Source organism: Panulirus ornatus, chromosome 53, assembly GCF_036320965.1.
Source record: "Panulirus ornatus isolate Po-2019 chromosome 53, ASM3632096v1, whole genome shotgun sequence".
Taxonomy (NCBI): Eukaryota; Metazoa; Arthropoda; class Malacostraca; order Decapoda; family Palinuridae; genus Panulirus; species Panulirus ornatus.
The window spans coordinates 16,251,793-16,270,714 of record NC_092276.1 but is presented as its reverse complement, the minus strand read 5'-3'; the positions used below and the strand labels follow the sequence as shown (position 1 = coordinate 16,270,714).

The 18,922-nt window shown below is 41.8% G+C and overlaps 1 protein-coding gene across 1 annotated transcript in view; it reads right to left on the bottom strand.

Annotated features, from left to right (window-relative positions):
- Positions 1–1,723: 1,723 nt before the first annotated feature.
- Positions 1,724–18,922, bottom strand: part of LOC139765267 (uncharacterized) — a 73,933-nt gene continuing 56,734 nt past the window's right edge. Inside the window, exons 9-10 of the mRNA XM_071692621.1 lie at positions 17,702–17,846; positions 1,724–4,411 (exon numbers count right to left, since the gene is read on the bottom strand). Of these exons, the coding sequence (XP_071548722.1) occupies positions 4,260–4,411; positions 17,702–17,846 (297 nt within the window). The 3' untranslated portion in view covers positions 1,724–4,259. The remainder of the gene's footprint in view (positions 4,412–17,701; positions 17,847–18,922) is intronic.

Here is an 18,922-nt window from a genome sequence, read left to right as displayed (position 1 = left end):
AGACCTTGAAAAATGTGTGGAAGTCAGAGAACATTAAACTCGGGAAAACAAAAATGGGAAAGTTTGAAGGAATAGTGGTTCCAACAATGTTGTATGGTTGCGAGGCGGGGCTATGGATAGATTGTGCCAGGGGATGGATGTGTGGAAATGAGATTTTGAGCCCAATGTGGGGGTTGTGGGGTTTGGTTTGATCGGTAAGTACGTAAGGGGTAAGGAGAGTGTGGTGGAAAAAAAAGAGCGTGGTTGGAGGCAGAAGGGGGTGTTTAAAAAGGGTTTGGGCACTTGGAGAGAATATGAGGAAAGTTTGCCCCAAGGGGGAATATGTGTCGGAGGTGGGGGGGACGGGGGAGAAGGGGAGCCAATTTGGAGGTGGAAAATGGGGGTGAAAAAAGTTTTTTTTGTGATCGGGGATGAACTTTGCGGGAGGCTGGGGGGGGAGGCGGGAATAGGGGTTTTTTGGGAGGATGTGGTTCCCGGGTTGAGTCGCCCAGTGATTGATAAAGGGCATGTGAGGTCTGGGTAAACATGGAAAGTGTTTTAGGTATTTTTAAATTTGCGTGTGTGGACGTATGTATAACATGTGTAAGGGGGGGGGGTTGGGCCATTTCTTTCGTCTGTTCTTCATTACCTCGCAAACGCGGGAGACAGCGACAAATTTATAATAAAATAATAAAAAAAAAAATTAAAAACAAAGATGAAAGCCGCAAGGCAGCGGTTTGGAGGTATTGCAGTGGAATTTTATTAAAAAGGGGGGGGACTGTATTGTTGATTTGGTTGGTAAGGTTTTTAATGTATGTATGATTCAGGTGGGGTTTGCTTGGGGAAATTGCGGAATGCTGCATGTCCCCATTGTACAAAGGCAAGGGGGATAAGAGTGTGTGCTCAAATTACAGAGGTATAAGTTTTTTGGGAGTTTTTTTCCTTGGGGGGGTAAATTTTTACGGGGGTATTATTGAGGGGTGAAGCATGTAAGAGCTTCAATTGGGAAGGCAGTGTGGTTTCAAAAAAGGTTAGGGGATGTGTGGATCAGGTGTTTGCTTGAAGAATGTATTTGAGAAATCTTAGAAAAGCAAGGGATTTGTATTTTTTAGCATTTATGGATTGGAGAAGGCAATGATAGATTGATAGAGATGCCCCTGGGAAGTTTTAAAGGGAATATATGGTGTGGGGGGAAAGTTGTTAGAAGCAGGGGAAAAGTTTTTATCGGGAAAATGTAAAGGTGTGTACGTGTAGAAGAGAGGAAAGTGATTGGTTTTCAGTGAATGTAGGTTTGTGGCAGGGGGTGAGATGTTCCATGGTTTTTTTTAATTTGTTTTGGAGGGGGTTGTTGGGGAGGTAAATGCAAATTTTGGAAAGAGGGGAAAGATGAATTGGGGGGATAGAGAGTTTGGGGAATGAGTCATTGTGGTTCGCTGTGATACAGCGCTGGTGGTGATTCATTTAGAAACTAGAATGGTGACTGAGTTGGAAAGTGGTGGAAAGAAGAAAGTTAAGAGAAAGTAATAAGAGCAAGGTTATTAGGGTAGGGGTTAGGGTCAGTCCCAAATTGGGGGGGGAGTTTGAAAGGGGAAAAACTGAGGAAATGAAATGTTGTACGGCTGCGAGGCATGGGCTATGGATAGAGTTGAGCGCAGAAGGGTGGATGTGCTGGAAATGAGATGTTTGAGGACAATATGTGGTGAGGGTGGTTTGATCGAGTAAGTAATGTAAGGGTAAGAGAGATGTGTGGAAATAAAAAGAGTATGGTTGAGAGAGCAGAAGAGGGTGTTTTGAAATGGTTTGGGCACATGGAGAGAATGAGTGAGGAAAGACTGACCAAGAGGATATATGTGTCGGAGGTGGAGGGAATGAAGAGAAGTGAGAGACCAAATTGGAGGTGGAAAGATGGAGTGAAAAAGATTTTGAGTGATCAGGGCCTGAACATGCAGGAGGGTGAAAGGCGGGCAAGGAATAGAGTGAATTGGATCGATGTGGTATACCAGGGTCGACGCGCTGTCAATGGATTGAATCAGGGCATGTGAAGCGTCTGGGGTAAACCATGGAAAGTTCTGTGGGGCCTGGATGTGGAAAGGGAGCTGTGGTTTCAGGCATTATTGCATGACAGCTAGAGACTGAGTGTGAACGAATGGGGCCTTTGTTGTCTTTTCCTAGCGCTACCTCGCACACATGAGGGGGGAGGGGGATGTTATTCCATGTGTGGCGAGGTGGCGATGGGAATGAATAAAGGCAGACAGTGTGAATTGTGTGCATGTGTATATATGTATGTGTCTGTGTGCATATATATGTGTGTACATTGAGATGTATGGGTATGTATATTTGCGTGTGTGGACGTGTATGTATATACATGTGTATGAAGGTGGGTTGGGCCATTTCTTTCGTCTGTTTCCTTGCGCTACCTCGCAAACACGAGAGACAGCAACAAAGCAAAATAAATATATACATTTCAACATATGCATACACAGACATACACATATATACATATGTACATATTCATACTTGCAGCCTTAATCCATTCCCGTCACCACCCCACCACACGAAATAGTATCCCCGCTCCAGCGAGGTAATGCCAGGAAAAGATAAAAAAAGCCAGATTCATTCACACTCAGTCTCTAGCTGTCATGTGTAATGCACCAAAACTACAGCTCCCTTTCCACATCCAGGACCCACAGACATTTCCATGGTTTACCCTAGATGTTTCACAGAACCTGGCTCTGTCCACTGACAGCTCGCTGACACCAGTATACCACATCGTTCCAATGCACTCTATTCCTTGCATGCCTCCTGTATGTTCAGGCCCCGATCGCTCAAAATCTTTTTCACTCAATCCTTCCACCTTCAATTTGGTCTCCCACTTCTCCTTGTTCCCTCCACCTCTGACACATATATCATCATCATTATACTTGAATACCATTTCCTGCATTAGCGAGGTAGTGCCAGGAAACAGAGGAAGAATGGCCCATCCACATAAGCACCCATACATGCACATATACATACATATACATATCAACATACATACATACACATTCACAGACATATACATATATGCACATGTACATATTCATACTTGCTTGCCTTCATCCATTCCTGGTACTACCCCACCCCACATGAAACAGCATTGCTATTCTCTCCTACTAGCATTCTGTCCAGCAGTATTCCTTCTCCTCTATCCCCGTGTAAAGTTATGGTATTATCATTTTTTAATGCAGATTACTAAATCTTTTAACAAAAATCATGTAAACATAAGATATATGTTTAATAATTTTCATCACATATGTTCATTTCCCACTTTAGCAAGTTAGTGCCAGGTACAAAGAAATAGCCTCATTTCATTTGCCGACATCCATTTTCTAGCTGTCATGTATGAACATCAAAACAATAGCCCCCTATCCACAATCAGGCCCACAAATCTTTCTGTGATTTCCCCTGACTGCTTGAAATACCCTGGTTCAGGCCAAAGGCTTTCCTCCATTCTTGTTATATTACTCATTCATCTTTAACCCTCCTACATGTTCAGGCCACAAGCACCCTATCTTTCATTACATCCTTCCATTTCCAGTTCAGTCTCTCCCTTCTCATTGTCCCCTACACTTATGACACATTCTCTGTCAATCTCTCCTCACTTATTCTTTCAATGTGTTCAAACCATTCCTGCACACCCTCTTCAGCTCTGTCAACCATACTCTTATCATTACCACACTGTCTAACTCTATATCAACACTTACTCAATCAACCCTCCCCATATCACGTGCTGTCTCAGACATATCATTTCCAAAACATTCATCCTCTTTGGTGTATTCTCATCTGTAGTCCATGCCTCACATCCATAAACACCATTGGGACTACTTTGCCTTCAAACGTGCCCATTGTGATTGGCCAAGAATATTAAGTCTATGCTGTGACTGGCTTTGACACTTCAGCTTATTCTTAGTTATTATTGCCTTTCTCAAGATGGCCATCAGATGACTAACAATCATGCTGGTGCATTTAACTGGAATGTACATGGCCCACAGAATTTTTTTCTGACTTTTCAAGATGACTGGAAAATCCAATACAAAACATGCAGAATCAAGCAATCCTTGACTATAATAACGATGAATTCTAACCATTTGGATATACGTTATTGTAGCTGTAACAAAATCTGATATCATGGATTTACAATGGAACCTAGATATAAATGGCCTTTATGAAATAATGGAGACAGCAAATTCTGTTATCAGCTTCAATAATTTCTTAAATAGCTATTCAATGCTGCTAACATATCATTTCTTTAGCCATTCCTCAATGTCCTGTTCCATTCTCTTTCTGGTGCTGGGATTGCCAACATTCACAGTGGGGATAACCTTTTTGGGTTGAACAAACCGCACAAAGCGCTTCAGTTCTGCATAACTTGAGTGCTCCGAATATGGAATTCCTGAAAACCATACATATGCTGTAAAACTACAATCATATTTAAAAACTGTGATGTACTATATATTCTTGATCTATGGTAAAAAATCAATTCTGAATACAAGAATGTTCTTTCTGTACCATGATGTAGCTCTGGAAGTAAAGCAAACACTGATCTTCTAGTTCGGGTATTAAATAATACAAGCAACTCAACTGCCAATACTGGATGATGATATCTTTCCTAATCAACTAGCTTCTGAATACTGCCAATCAATAATGAAGTCAGCTAAGCAAATCTATTAACAGGTCACTGTAAATATGGTCAATCAGAATCTACAATTACGATGTACGCCACTGGCTACATCATTCCCTTTTAATGTATTGATGTATCTCAAGTTAATCCCAGAAGCTGTGTGAAAAAAGCAGTCAGTTCATGGCAAACAGTGTTGATCCTGTAACTACATGACAAGTCACTACTAGAAATAACACAAGCAAATAGTACTACTTGTTTATGACAATACTAGTCAATCAAATGAGTAACACACTACTGCAGGAAGTCACATCTGAAACATGATGCCTATAAAGCTAAAATTGAGGGATAACCGGCTGGAAGTTGAAAAAGTTCACCAATGCATCACACAAAGACTAACATAGCTAAGAAATCTGATAAGCCAGATGAATATGAATATCAAAAGGATAAATAATATCTATGTAAGTACTATACATATAAAACATTTATTTTTCTTTTTTATACATATTCGCCAATGCCCGCATTAGCGAGGTTGCGTTAAGAAAAGAGGACTGAACCTAAGAGGGAAAATCCTCATTTGGCCACATTCTCTGTGCCTTCTTTTAGAAAAGTCAAAACTGGACAGGAGGAATTCCTAGCCCACGCTCCCTTCTTTTTAGTCGCTTTTTACGACACGCAGGGAATACATGGGAAGTATATGTATATGAGTATATGTTGATGTGTATATGTAATGTATATGTGCATGTATGGGCATTTATGTATGTGTGTGTGTGTGTGTGTGTGTATATATATATATATATATATATATATATATATATATATATATATATATATATATATATACAGCGACAAAGTATAATAAAAATATATATATATATATATATATATATATATATATATATATATATATATATATATATATATATATATGTGTATGTACATGTGTATGGGGGGGGTTGGGCCATTTCTTTCGTCTGTTTCCTTGCGCTACCTCGCAAACGCGGGAGACAGCGACAAAGTATAAAAAAAAAAAAAAAAAATAAAAAAAATATATATATATATATATTTTTTTTTTTTTTTTTTTTTTTTTTTATACTTTGTCGCTGTCTCCCGCGTTTGCGAGGTAGCGCAAGGAAACAGACGAAAGAAATGGCCCCCCCCCCCCCATACACATGTACATACACACGTCCACACACGCAAATATACATACCTACACAGCTTTCCATGGTTTACCCCAGACGCTTCACATGCCTTGCTTCAATCCACTGACAGCACGTCAACCCCTGTATACCACATGACTCCACTTCACTCTATTTCTTGCCCTCCTTTCACCCTCCTGCATGTTCAGGCCCCGATCACACAAAATCTTTTTCACTCCATCTTTCCACCTCCAATTTGGTCTCCCTCTTCTCCTCGTTCCCTCCACCTCCGACACATATATCCTCTTGGTCAATCTCTCCTCACTCATTCTCTCCATGTGCCCAAACCATTTCAAAACACCCTCTTCTGCTCTCTCAACCACGCTCTTTTTATTTCCACACATCTTCTCTACCCTTACGTTACTTACTCGATCAAACCACCTCACACCACACATTGTCCTCAAACATCTCATTTCCAGCACATCCATCCTCCTGCGCACATCTCTATCCATAGCCCACGCCTCGCAACCATACAACATTGTTGGAACCACTATTCCCTCAAACATACCCATTTTTGCTTTCCGAGATAGTGTTCTCGACTTCCACACATTTTTCAAGGCTCCCAAAATTTTCGCCCCCTCCCCCACCCTATGATCCACTTCCGCTTCCATGGTTCCATCCGCTGCCAGATCCACTCCCAGATATCTAAAACACTTTACTTCCTCCAGTTTTTCTCCATTCAAACTTATCTCCCAATTGACTTGACCCTCAACCCTACTGTACCTAATAACCTTGCTCTTATTCACATTTACTCTTAACTTTCTTCTTTCACACACTTTACCAAACTCAGTCACCAGCTTCTGCAGTTTCTCACATGAATCAGCCACCAGCGCTGTATCATCAGCGAACAACAACTTACTCACTTCCCAAGCTCTCTCATCCACAACAGACTTCATACTTGCCCCTCTTTCCAAAACTCTTGCATTCACCTCCCAAACTACCCCATCCATAAACAAATTAAACAACCATGGAGACATCACACACCCCTGCCACAAAACCTACATTCACTGAGAACCAATCACTTTCCTCTCTTCCTACACGTACACATGCCTTACACCTTCAACAAAAACTTTTCACTGCTTCTAACAACTTGCCTCCCACACCATATATTCTTAATACCTTCCACAGAGCATCTCTATCAACTCTATCATATGCCTTCTCCAGATCCATAAATGCTACATACAAATCCATTTGCTTTTCTAAGTATTTCTCACATACATTCTTCAAAGCAACACCTGATCCACACATCCTCTACCACTTGTGAAACCACACTGCTCTTCCCCAATCTGATGCTCTGTACATGCCTTCACCCTCTCAATCAATACCCTCCCATATAATTTACCAGGAATACTCAACAAACTTATACCTCTGTAATTTGAGCACTCACTCTTATCCATTTTGCCTTTGTACAATGGTACTATGCACGCATTCCGCCAATCCTCAGGCACCTCACCATGAGTCATACATACATTAAATAACCTTACCAACCAGTCAATAATACAGTCACCCCCTTTTTTAATAAATTCCACTGCAATACCATCCAAACCTGCTGCCTTGCCGGCTTTCATCTTCCGCAAAGCTTTTACTACCTCCTCTCTGTTTACCAAATCATTTTCCCTAACCCTCTCACTTTGCACACCACCTCGACCAAAACACCCTATATCTGCCACTCTATCATCAAACACATTCAACAAACCTTCAAAATACTCACTCCATCTCCTTCTCACATCACCACTACTTGTTATCACTCCCCATTTGCGCCCTTCACTGAAGTTCCCATTTGCTCCCTTCTTACGCACTTTATTTACCTCCTTCCAGAACATCTTTTATTCTCCCTAAAATTTAATGATACTCTCACACCCCAACTCTCATTTGCTCTCTTTTTCACCTCTTGCACCTTTCTCTTGACCTCCTGTCTCTTTCTTTTATACATCTCCCACTCAATTGCATTTTTTCCCTGCAAAAATCGTCCAAATGCCTCTCTCTTCTCTTTCACTAATACTCTTACTTCTTCATCCCACCACTCACTACCCTTTCTAATCAACCTTCCTCCCACTCTTCTCATGCCACAAGCATCTTTTGCGCAATCCATCACTGATTCCCTAAATACATCCCATTCCTCCCCCACTCCCCTTACTTCCATTGTTCTCACCTTTTTCCATTCTGTACTCAGTCTCTCCTGGTACTCCTCACACAAGTCTCCTTCCCAAGCTCACTTACTCTCACCACCCTCTTCACCCCAACATTCACATATATATATATATATGTGTGCGTGTGTGTGTATGGGAGTGGATGGGCCATTCTTTGTCTTTTTCCTGGTGCTACCTCACTGACACAGGAAACAGCGATTAAGCTGATTCAGGTGAGACTGCAGAAGATGGTGACTGAGTTTGGTAAAGTGTGTGAAAGAAAGTTAAGAGTAAATGTAAATAAGAGCAAGGTTATTAGGTTCAGTAGGGTTGAGGGCCAAGTTAATTGGGAGGTAAGTTTGAATGGAGAAAAACTGGAGGAAGTAGTGTTTTAGATATCTGGGAGTGGCCTTAGCAGCGGATGGAACCACTGAAGCGGATATTAGTCACAGGGTGGGGGAGGGGGGGAAGATTCTGTGAGTGTTGAAAAATGTGTGGAAGGCAAGAATGTTATCTGAGAGAGCAAAAATGGGTATGTTTGAAGGAATAGTGGGTCCAACAATGTTATATGGCTGCGAGGCATGAACTATAGATAGCTGCGGAAGAGGGTGGATGTGTTGGAAATGAAATGTTTGAGGACAATAAGTGGTGTGTGGTGGTTTGATCAAGTAAGTAATGAAAGGGTAAGAGAGATGTGTGGTGATAAAAAGAGTGTGGTTGAGAGAGCAGAAGGGGGTGTGTTAAAATAGTTTGGTCACATGGAGAAAATGAGTGAGGAAAGATTGACAAAGAGGATATATGTGTCAGAGGTAGAGGGAACAAGGATAAGCAGGAGACTAAATTGGAGGTGGAAGGATGGAGTGAAAAAGATTTTGAGTGATCAGGGCCTGAATATACAGGAGGGTGAAAGGCGTGCAAAGAATAGAGTGAATGGGAACGATGTAGTATATTGGGGTCGACATGCTGTCAATAGATTGAATCAAGGCATGTGAAGTGTCTGGGGTAAACCATGGAAAGGTCTGTGGGGCCTGGATGTGGAAAGGGAGCTGTGGTTGCAGTACATCACACATGACAGCGAGAGACTGAGTGTGAACGAATTGTGGCTCTCTTGCTGTTTTCCTAGCGCTACCTCGCTGGAGAGTTGGGGGGGATGCTATTTCATGTGTGGTGGGGTGGCGACGAGAAAGGATGAAGGCAGCAAGTATGAATATGTACATGTGTATACATGAATATGTCTGTGTGAGCATATGTATGTATACGTTGAAATGTTTAGGTATGCATATATGCGTGTGTGGGTGTGTATGTATATACATGTGTATGTGGGTGGGTTGGGCCATTCTTTCGTCTGTTTCCTTCTGCTGCCTCACTAATGCAGGAGATAGCAACAAGGTATAATAATAATAATAATAATAATAATAATAATAATAATAATAATAATAATACTTAGAAATACTTAGAAAAGCAAATGGATTTGTATGTAGCATTTATGGATCTGGAGAAGGCATATGATAGAGTTGATAGAGATGCTCTGTGGAAGGTATTAAGAATATATGGTGTGGGAGGAAAGTTGTTAGAAGCAGTGAAAAGTTTTTATCGAGGATGTAAGGCATGTGTACGTGTAGGAAGAGAGGAAAGTGATTGGTTCTCAGTGAATGTAGGTTTGCGGCAGGGGTGTGTGATGTCTCAATGGTTGTTTAATTTGTTTATGGATGGGGTTGTTAGGGAGGTGAATGCAAGAGTTTTGGAAAGAGGGGCAAGTATGAAGTCTGTTGGGGATGAGAGAGCTTGGGAAGTGAGTCAGTTGTTGTTCGCTGATGATACAGCGCTGGTGGCTGATTCATGTGAGAAACTGCAGAAGCTGATGACTGAGTTTGGTAAAGTGTGTGGAAGAAGAAAGTTAAGAGTAAATGTGAATAAGAGCAAGGTTATTAGGTACAGTAGGGTTGAGGGTCAAGTCAGTTGGGAGGTGAATTTGAATGGAGAAAAACTGGAGGAAGTGAAGTGTTTTAGATATCTGGGAGTGGATCTGGCAGCGGATGGAACCATGGAAGTGGAAGTGGATCATAGGGTGGGGGAGGGGGCGAAAATTCTGGGGGCCTTGAAGAATGTGTGGAAGTCGAGAACATTATCTCGGAAAGCAAAAATGGGTATGTTTGAAGGAATAGTGGTTCCAACAATGTTGTATGGTTGCAAGGCGTGGGCTATGGATAGAGTTGTGCGAAGGAGGATGGATGTGCTGGAAATGAGATGTTTGAGGACAATGTGTGGTGTGAGGTGGTTTGATCAAGTGAGAAACGTAAGGGTAAGAGAGATGTGTGGAAATAAAAAGAGCGTGGTTGAGAGAGCAGAAGAGGGTGTTTTGAAGTGGTTTGGGCACATGGAGAGAATGAGTGAGGAAAGATTGACCAAGAGGATATATGTGTCGGAGGTGGAGGGAACGAGGAGAAGAGGGAGACCAAATTGGAGGTGGAAAGATGGAGTGAAAAAGATTTTGTGTGATCGGGGCCTGAACATGCAGGAGGGTGAAAGGAGGGCAAGGAATAGAGTGAATTCGAGCGATGTGGTATACCGGGGTTGACGTGCTGTCAGTGGATTGAATCAAGGCATGTGAAGCGTCTGGGGTAAACCATGGAAAGCTGTGTAGGTATGTATATTTGCGTGTGTGGACGTATGTATATACATGTGTATGGGGGGGGTTGGGCCATTTCTTTTGTCTGTTTCCTTGCGCTACCTCGCAAACGCGGGAGACAGCGACAAAGTATAATAATAAAATAAAAATAATACTAAAAATAATAATAACGTTGGGGTGAAGAGGGTGGTGAGAGTAAGTGAGCTTGGGAAGGAGACCTGTGTGAGGAAGTACCAGGAGAGACTGAGTACAGAATGGAAAATGGTGAGAACAATGGAAGTAAGGGGAGTGGGGGAGGAATGGGATGTATTTAGGGAATCAGTGATGGATTGCGCAAAAGATGCTTGTGGCATGAGAAGAGTGGGAGGTGGGTTGATTAGAAAGGGTAGTGAGTGGTGGGATGAAGAAGTAAGAGTTTTAGTGAAAGAGAAGAGAGAGGCATTTGGACGATTTTTGCAGGGAAAAAATGCAATTGAGTGGGAGATGTATAAAAGAAAGAGACAGGAGGTCAAGAGAAAGGTGCAAGAGGTGAAAAAAAGGGCAAATGAGAGTTGGGGTGAGAGAGTATCATTAAATTTTAGGGAGAATAAAAAGATGTTCTGGAAGGAGGTAAATAAAGTGCGTAAGACAAGGGAGCAAATGGGAACTTCAGTGAAGGGCGCAAATGGGGAGGTGATAACAAGTAGTGGTGATGTGAGAAGATGGAGTGAGTATTTTGAAGGTTTGTTAAATGTGTTTGATGATAGAGTGGCAGATATAGGGTGTTTAGGTCAAGGTGGTGTGCAAAGTGAGAGGGTTAGGGAAAATGATTTGGTAAACAAAGAAGAGGTAGTAAAAGCTTTGCGGAAGATGAAAGCCGGCAAGGCAGCAGGTTTGGATGGTATTGCAGTGGAATTTATTAAAAAAGGGGGTGACTGTATTGTTGACTGGTTGGTAAGGTTATTTAATGTATGTATGACTCATGGTGAGGTGCCTGAGGATTGGCGGAATGCGTGCATAGTGCCATTGTACAAAGGCAAAGGGGATAAGAGTGAGTGCTCAAATTACAGAGGTATAAGTTTGTTGAGTATTCCTGGTAAATTATATGGGAGGGTATTGATTGAGAGGGTGAAGGCATGTACAGAGCATCAGATTGGGGAAGAGCAGTGTGGTTTCAGAAGTGGTAGAGGATGTGTGGATCAGGTGTTTGCTTTGAAGAATGTATGTGAGAAATACTTAGAAAAGCAAATGGATTTGTATGTAGCATTTATGGATCTGGAGAAAGCATATGATAGAGTTGATAGAGATGCTCTGTGGAAGGTATTAAGAATATATGGTGTGGGAGGAAAGTTGTTAGAAGCAGTGAAAAGTTTTTATCGAGGATGTAAGGCATGTGTACGTGTAGGAAGAGAGGAAAGTGATTGGTTCTCAGTGAATGTAGGTTTGCGGCAGGGGTGTGTGATGTCTCCATGGTTGTTTAATTTGTTTATGGATGGGGTTGTTAGGGAGGTAAATGCAAGAGTTTTGGAAAGAGGGGCAAGTATGAAGTCTGTTGGGGATGAGAGAGCTTGGGAAGTGAGTCAGTTGTTGTTCGCTGATGATACAGCGCTGGTGGCTGATTCATGTGAGAAACTGCAGAAGCTGGTGACTGAGTTTGGAAAAGTGTGTGGAAGAAGAAAGTTAAGAGTAAATGTGAATAAGAGCAAGGTTATTAGGTACAGTAGGGTTGAGGGTCAAGTCAACTGGGAGGTGAGTTTGAATGGAGAAAAACTGGAGGAAGTGAAGTGTTTTAGATATCTGGGAGTGGATCTGGCAGCGGATGGAACCATGGAAGCGGAAGTGGATCATAGGGTGGGGGAGGGGGCGAAAATTCTGGGAGCCTTGAAGAATGTGTGGAAGTCGAGAACATTATCTCGGAAAGCAAAAATGGGTATGTTTGAAGGAATAGTGGTTCCAACAATGTTGTATGGTTGCGAGGCGTGGGCTATGGATAGAGTTGTGCACAGGAGGATGGATGTGCTGGAAATGAGATGTTTGAGGACAATGTGTGGTGTGAGGTGGTTTGATCGAGTAAGTAACGTAAGGGTAAGAGAGATGTGTGGAAATAAAAAGAGCGTGGTTGAGAGAGCAGAAGAGGGTGTTTTGAAATGGTTTGGGCACATGGAGAGAATGAGTGAGGAAAGATTGACCAAGAGGATATATGTGTCGGAGGTGGAGGGGACGAGGAGAAGAGGGAGACCAAATTGGAGGTGGAAAGATGGAGTGAAAAAGATTTTGTGTGATCGGGGCCTGAACATGCAGGAGGCTGAAAGGAGGGCAAGGAATAGAGTGAATTGGAGCGATGTGGTATACCGGGGTTGACGTGCTGTCAGTGGATTGAATCAAGGCATGTGAAGTGTCTGGGGTAAACCATGGAAAGCTGTGTAGGTATGTATATTTGCGTGTGTGGACGTATGTATAAACATGTGTATGGGGGGGGGTTGGGCCATTTCTTTCGTCTGTTTCCTTGCATTACCTCGCAAACGCGGGAGACAGCGACAAAGTATAATAAAATAATAAAAATAAAATAATAATAACAAAGATGAAAGCCGGCAAGGCAGCAGGTTTGGATGGTATTGCAGTGGAATTTATTAAAAAAGGGGGTGACTGTATTGTTGACTGGTTGGTAAGGTTATTTAATGTATGTATGACTCATGGTGAGGTGCCTGAGGATTGGCGGAATGCGTGCATAGTGCCATTGTACAAAGGCAAAGGGGATAAGAGTGAGTGCTCAAATTACAGAGGTATAAGTTTGTTGAGTATTCCTGGTAAATTATACGGGAGGGTATTGATTGAGAGGGTGAAGGCATGTACAGAGCATCAGATTGGGGAAGAGCAGTGTGGTTTCAGAAGTGGTAGAGGATGTGTGGATCAGGTGTTTGCTTTGAAGAATGTATGTGAGAAATACTTAGAAAAGCAAATGGATTTGTATGTAGCATTTATGGATCTGGAGAAGGCATATGATAGAGTTGATAGAGATGCTCTGTGGAAGGTATTAAGAATATATGGTGTGGGAGGAAAGTTGTTAGAAGCAGTGAAAAGTTTTTATCGAGGATGTAAGGCATGTGTACGTGTAGGAAGAGAGGAAAGTGATTGGTTTTCAGTGAATGTAGGTTTGTGGCAGGGGTGTGTGATGTCTCCATGGTTGTTTAATTTGTTTATGGATGGGGTTGTTAGGGAGGTAAATGCAAGAGTTTTGGAAAGAGGGGCAAGTATGAAGTCTGTTGGGGATGAGAGAGCTTGGGAAGTGAGTCAGTTGTTGTTCGCTGATGATACAGCGCTGGTGGCTGATTCATGTGAGAAACTGCAGAAGCTGGTGACTGAGTTTGGAAAAGTGTGTGGAAGAAGAAAGTTAAGAGTAAATGTGAATAAGAGCAAGGTTATTAGGTACAGTAGGGTTGAGGGTCAAGTCAATTGGGAGGTGAGTTTGAATGGAGAAAAACTGGAGGAAGTGAAGTGTTTTAGACATCTGGGAGTGGATCTGGCAGCGGATGGAACCATGGAAGCGGAAGTGGATCATAGGGTGGGGTAGGGGGCGAAAATCCTGGGGGCCTTGAAGAATGTGTGGAAGTCGAGAACATTATCTCGGAAAGCAAAAATGGGTATGTTTGAAGGAATAGTGGTTCCAACAATGTTGTATGGTTGCGAGGCGTGGGCTATGGATAGAGTGGTGCGCAGGAGGATGGATGTGCTGGAAATGAGATGTTTGAGGACAATGTGTGGTGTGAGGTGGTTTGATCGAGTGAGTAACGTAAGGGTAAGAGAGATGTGTGGAAATAAAAAGAGCGTGGTTGAGAGAGCAGAAGAGGGTGTTTTGAAGTGGTTTGGGCACATGGAGAGGATGAGTGAGGAAAGATTGACCAAGAGGATATATGTGTCGGAGGTGGAGGGAACAAGGAGAAGAGGGAGACCAAATTGGAGGTGGAAAGATGGAGTGAAAAAGATTTTGTGTGATCGGGGCCTGAACATGCAGGAGGGTGAAAGGAGGGCAAGGAATAGAGTGAATTGGAGCGATGTGGTATACCGGGGTTGACGTGCTGTCAGTGGATTGAATCAGGGCATGTGAGGCGTCTGGGGTAAACCATGGAAAGCTGTGTAGGTATGTATATTTGCATGTGTGGACGTATGTATATACATGTGTATGGGGGGGGGGGCCATTTTTTTCGTCTGTTTCCTTGCGCTACCTCGCAAACGCGGGAGACAGCGACAAAGTATAATAAAAAAAAAAAAAAATAACAATAATAATGATAATCTTTTTTTTTTTTTTTTGCTTTGTCGCCCCCAGAATTTTCGCCCCCTCCCCCACCCTATGATCCACTTCCGCTTCCATGGTTCCATCCGCTGCCAGATCCACTCCCAGATATCTAAAACACTTCACTTCCTCCAGTTTTTCTCCATTCTCTTTCACTAATGATCTTACTTCTTCATCCCACCACTCACTACTCTTTCTAATCAACCCACCTCCCACTCTTTTCATGCCACAAGCATCTTTTGCGCAATCCATCACTGATTCCCTAAATACATCCCATTCCTCCCCCACTCCCCTTACTTCCATTGTTCTCACCTTTTTCCATTCTGTGCTCAGTCTCTCCTGGTACTTCCTCACACAAGGATGTGTAGGATGAGAGGAAAGTGACTGGTTCTCAGTGAATGTAGGTTTGTGGCAGGGGTGTGTGATGTCTCCATGGTTGTTTAATTTGTTTATAGATGGGGTTGTTAGGGAGGTGAATGCAAGAGTTTTGGAAAGAGGGGCAAGTATGAAGTCTGTTGGAGATGAGGGAGCTTGGGAAGTGAGTCAGTTGTTGTTCGCTAATGATACAGCGCTGGTGGCTGATTCATGTGAGAAACTGCAGAAGCTGGTGACAGAATTTGGTAAAGTGTGTGAAAGAAGAAACTTAAGAGTAAATGTGACTAAGAGCAAGGTTATTAGGTACAGTAGGGTTGAGGGTCAAGTCAATTGGGAGGTAAGTTTGAATGGAGAAAAACTGGAGGATGTAAAGTGTTTTAGATATCTGGAAGTGGATCTGGCAGCGGATGGAACCATGGAAGTGAAAGTGAATCATAGGGTGGGGGAGGGGGCGAAAATCCTGGAAGCCTTGAAGATTGTGTGGAAATCGAGAACATTATCTCCGAAAGCAAAAATGGGTATGTTTGAAGGAACAGTGGTTCCAGCAATGTTGTATGGTTGCGAGGCGTGGGCTATGGATAGAGTTGTGCACAGGAGGGTGGATGTGCTGGAAATGAGATGTTTGAGGACAATATGTGGTGTGAGGTGGTTTGATCGAGTAAGTAATGTAAGGGTAAGAGAGATGTGTGGAAATAAAAAGAGTATGGTTGAGAGAGCAGAAGAGGGTGTTTTGAAATGGTCTGGGCGCATGGAGAGAATGAGTGAGGAAAGATTGACCAAGAGGATATATGCGTCAGAGGTGGAGGGAACGAGGAGAAGTGGGAGACCAAATTGGAGGTGGAAAGATGGAGTGAAAAAGATTTTGAGTGATCGGGGCCTGAACATGCAGGAGGGTGAAAGGCGGGCAAGGAATAGAGTGAATTGGATCAATGTGGTATACCGGGGTTGACGTGCTGTCAGTGGATTGAATCAGGGCATGTGAAGCGTCTGGGGTAAACCATAGAAAGTTGTGTGGGGCCTGGATGTGGAAAGGGAGCTGTGGTTTCGGGCATTATTGCATGACAGCTAGAGACTGAGTGTGAACGAATGGGGACTTTGTTGTCTTTTCCTAGCGCTACCTCGCACACATGAGGGGGGAGGGGGATGTTATTCCATGTATGGCGAGGTGGCGATGGGAATGAATAAAGGCAGACAGTGTGAATTGTGTGCATGTGTATATATGTATGTGTCTGTGTGTGTATATATATGTGTACACTGAGATGTATGGGTATGTATATTTGCGTGTGTGGACGTGTATGTATATACATGTGTATGGGGATGAGTTGGGCCATTTCTTTCGTCTGTTTCCTTGCACTACCTCGCAAACGCGGGAGACAGCGACAAAGCAAAATAAAAAACTAAAAAAAAAATTAGAGAAAATAAGAAATTAAATATAATAGGTCTACTGTTTATACCATAAAAAGTACAAATGAAAATATATCAAACTGCAAAAAATCAATCCATAATATCTGAGACCTGAACATAAAAAAAATCCTTAAAACCATCACACAAAGTTGGCAAAATCATTCATGAATAAGTTTACCATTTACCACATCATAGGTCTTGATTTCATCAAACCACAACTTTTGTGAGACTTAACTGAAAGGGGAGGAGGCAGGGTGCTGGCATCAAGGGTAACTATTTAAGGTGGTAACTTTAAGTAAGTGATTTCAGAATTCATTTAGAGCAGATTTTTCAGGCATTCTTCAGAACACATTTGAGTAAATTACTTTAGCATGTTTTACATAAGATGCATAATCTTTAGACATGTGTTTTACATAACAACCCAGGATAAATCCTATGGCTATGAAGATAATTACAAGAGGTGATGGCACACAAGGGGACAGCGTCAAAACAGAGACAAAAGTAAAACAAATTCATGCAATGCTCTGCATGGGGATGTTTGTAGTGACTCCTTAACTTCACAATGACAAAACTAATCCCTCTTCTGTAATATGTGCAAGGCGGCATATATTCATGGAGCTCTAATCACACCTTTATACATTCATATGAGCCATGTTTTAAGCTCTATTAAAAACAGACATAATTTTACAAGCCTGTGTTTACAGTTTATCACCCAAACAATCTGAACTGATTTGATGGTTAGACCAAACCTGCATTCAAACTTGACTTAGATGTCAATACATATCCAAATATTATGCTTCTTAAAACTTCATTTGTATCTGCATGAGACAAAGTAAACAATGCTAAAACAATAAGTGAACTACGAATGATGTTTACGCTGAAAGCCAATCAAACCGACTTTACTGAAATGCATCCAAGTGCTGAAGCAAGTATACCACGTTTTTTTTCAAAATTGCAGACATCTGGAGGCTCTAATACATTAACCAAGACCATGAGCTGCCACATATTGCTATCAGGATTTTAGTCATGAAAGCTAAAAACAAAAATGTCAGAACTTACCATATATATAAATGTTTCCATACTCCTTTGGGAAGAGATTATCTAGTATATCATCACCGTCACCTGAGTGTTCCCAACCAGTTGGGCGGATAGCTACAACCACTGTGTATCGGGGCTTCAGGGTCTCTACATATTTCATCAGTTTCTAAAAACAGAAGCTTATAATTAATCAACAAATAATTGCTTAATAAATCACTACTATGGTCACCATATTGAAATCTGAAATCATTGCCAATCTTAGATACTACTGCATCAACTACATTAATCCTGAGAAGTAAACCTAATTCTGCAACTGTGGATGGCTGCCTGTTGTAAATGGCTATGGTGTGCTGTGCCATGTAAAAGACCCTAGACAAAGCTAACTCTTTTTGCCTGTGCAGATGCTACCCTACAGAAGAACAAGACAGATCAAAGGAGTTCAATACATCATTCTATATTTCATATATTTCCAAGTGCTATATTTGAAAGTTAAGCACATGTATGGCTGAAAGGAAAAGTGAACTTGAAGTTGTTCAAAGGATGTACTTGCTCTACAATATAAGACCACAGTAAAATTACAGCAAAATGATGAGTATCACACAACCCTAGAATGAGGGTCTTTGTGAAAGTTCAACAAATAAGCAGGTTGTCAAAAAATTTCAGGCAAGAATACAAAAATCATTCCCTATTTCTGGATTAAAAAAAATAATAAGCAAACTGGAAAGGGCTTTGAAAAGTTTTGTTTCCTTACAGTGTGCACTGAGAATTTATAAATATTACTTAACTTTTTACAATGTGGGTATTGTTTGTGTGAGAAAACATGTACCCAAGCGGCTTAAGTTTTACCTACAAAGCACAATCTGAGTTAGATGAAGCGTAATACCTGTTTGGCAAGTAATAAATATTGGAGTGACTCAGGTCCCTGTAACATTTGGGGTTTTTATCACTTGCTTAATAAGAGCAATATTCATTTATTTACTTATTCATTTTGCTTTGTCGCTGTCTCCCGCGTTTGCGAAGTAGCGCAAGGAAACAGACAAAAGAAATGGCCCAACACACCCCCATACACATGTATATACATACACGTCCACACACGCAAATATACATACCTGTACATCTCAATGTACACATATATATACATACACAGACACATACATATATACCCATGCACACAATTCACACTGTCTGCCTTTATTCATTCCCAATGCCACCCCTAAACACATGGAATACCAACACCCTCCC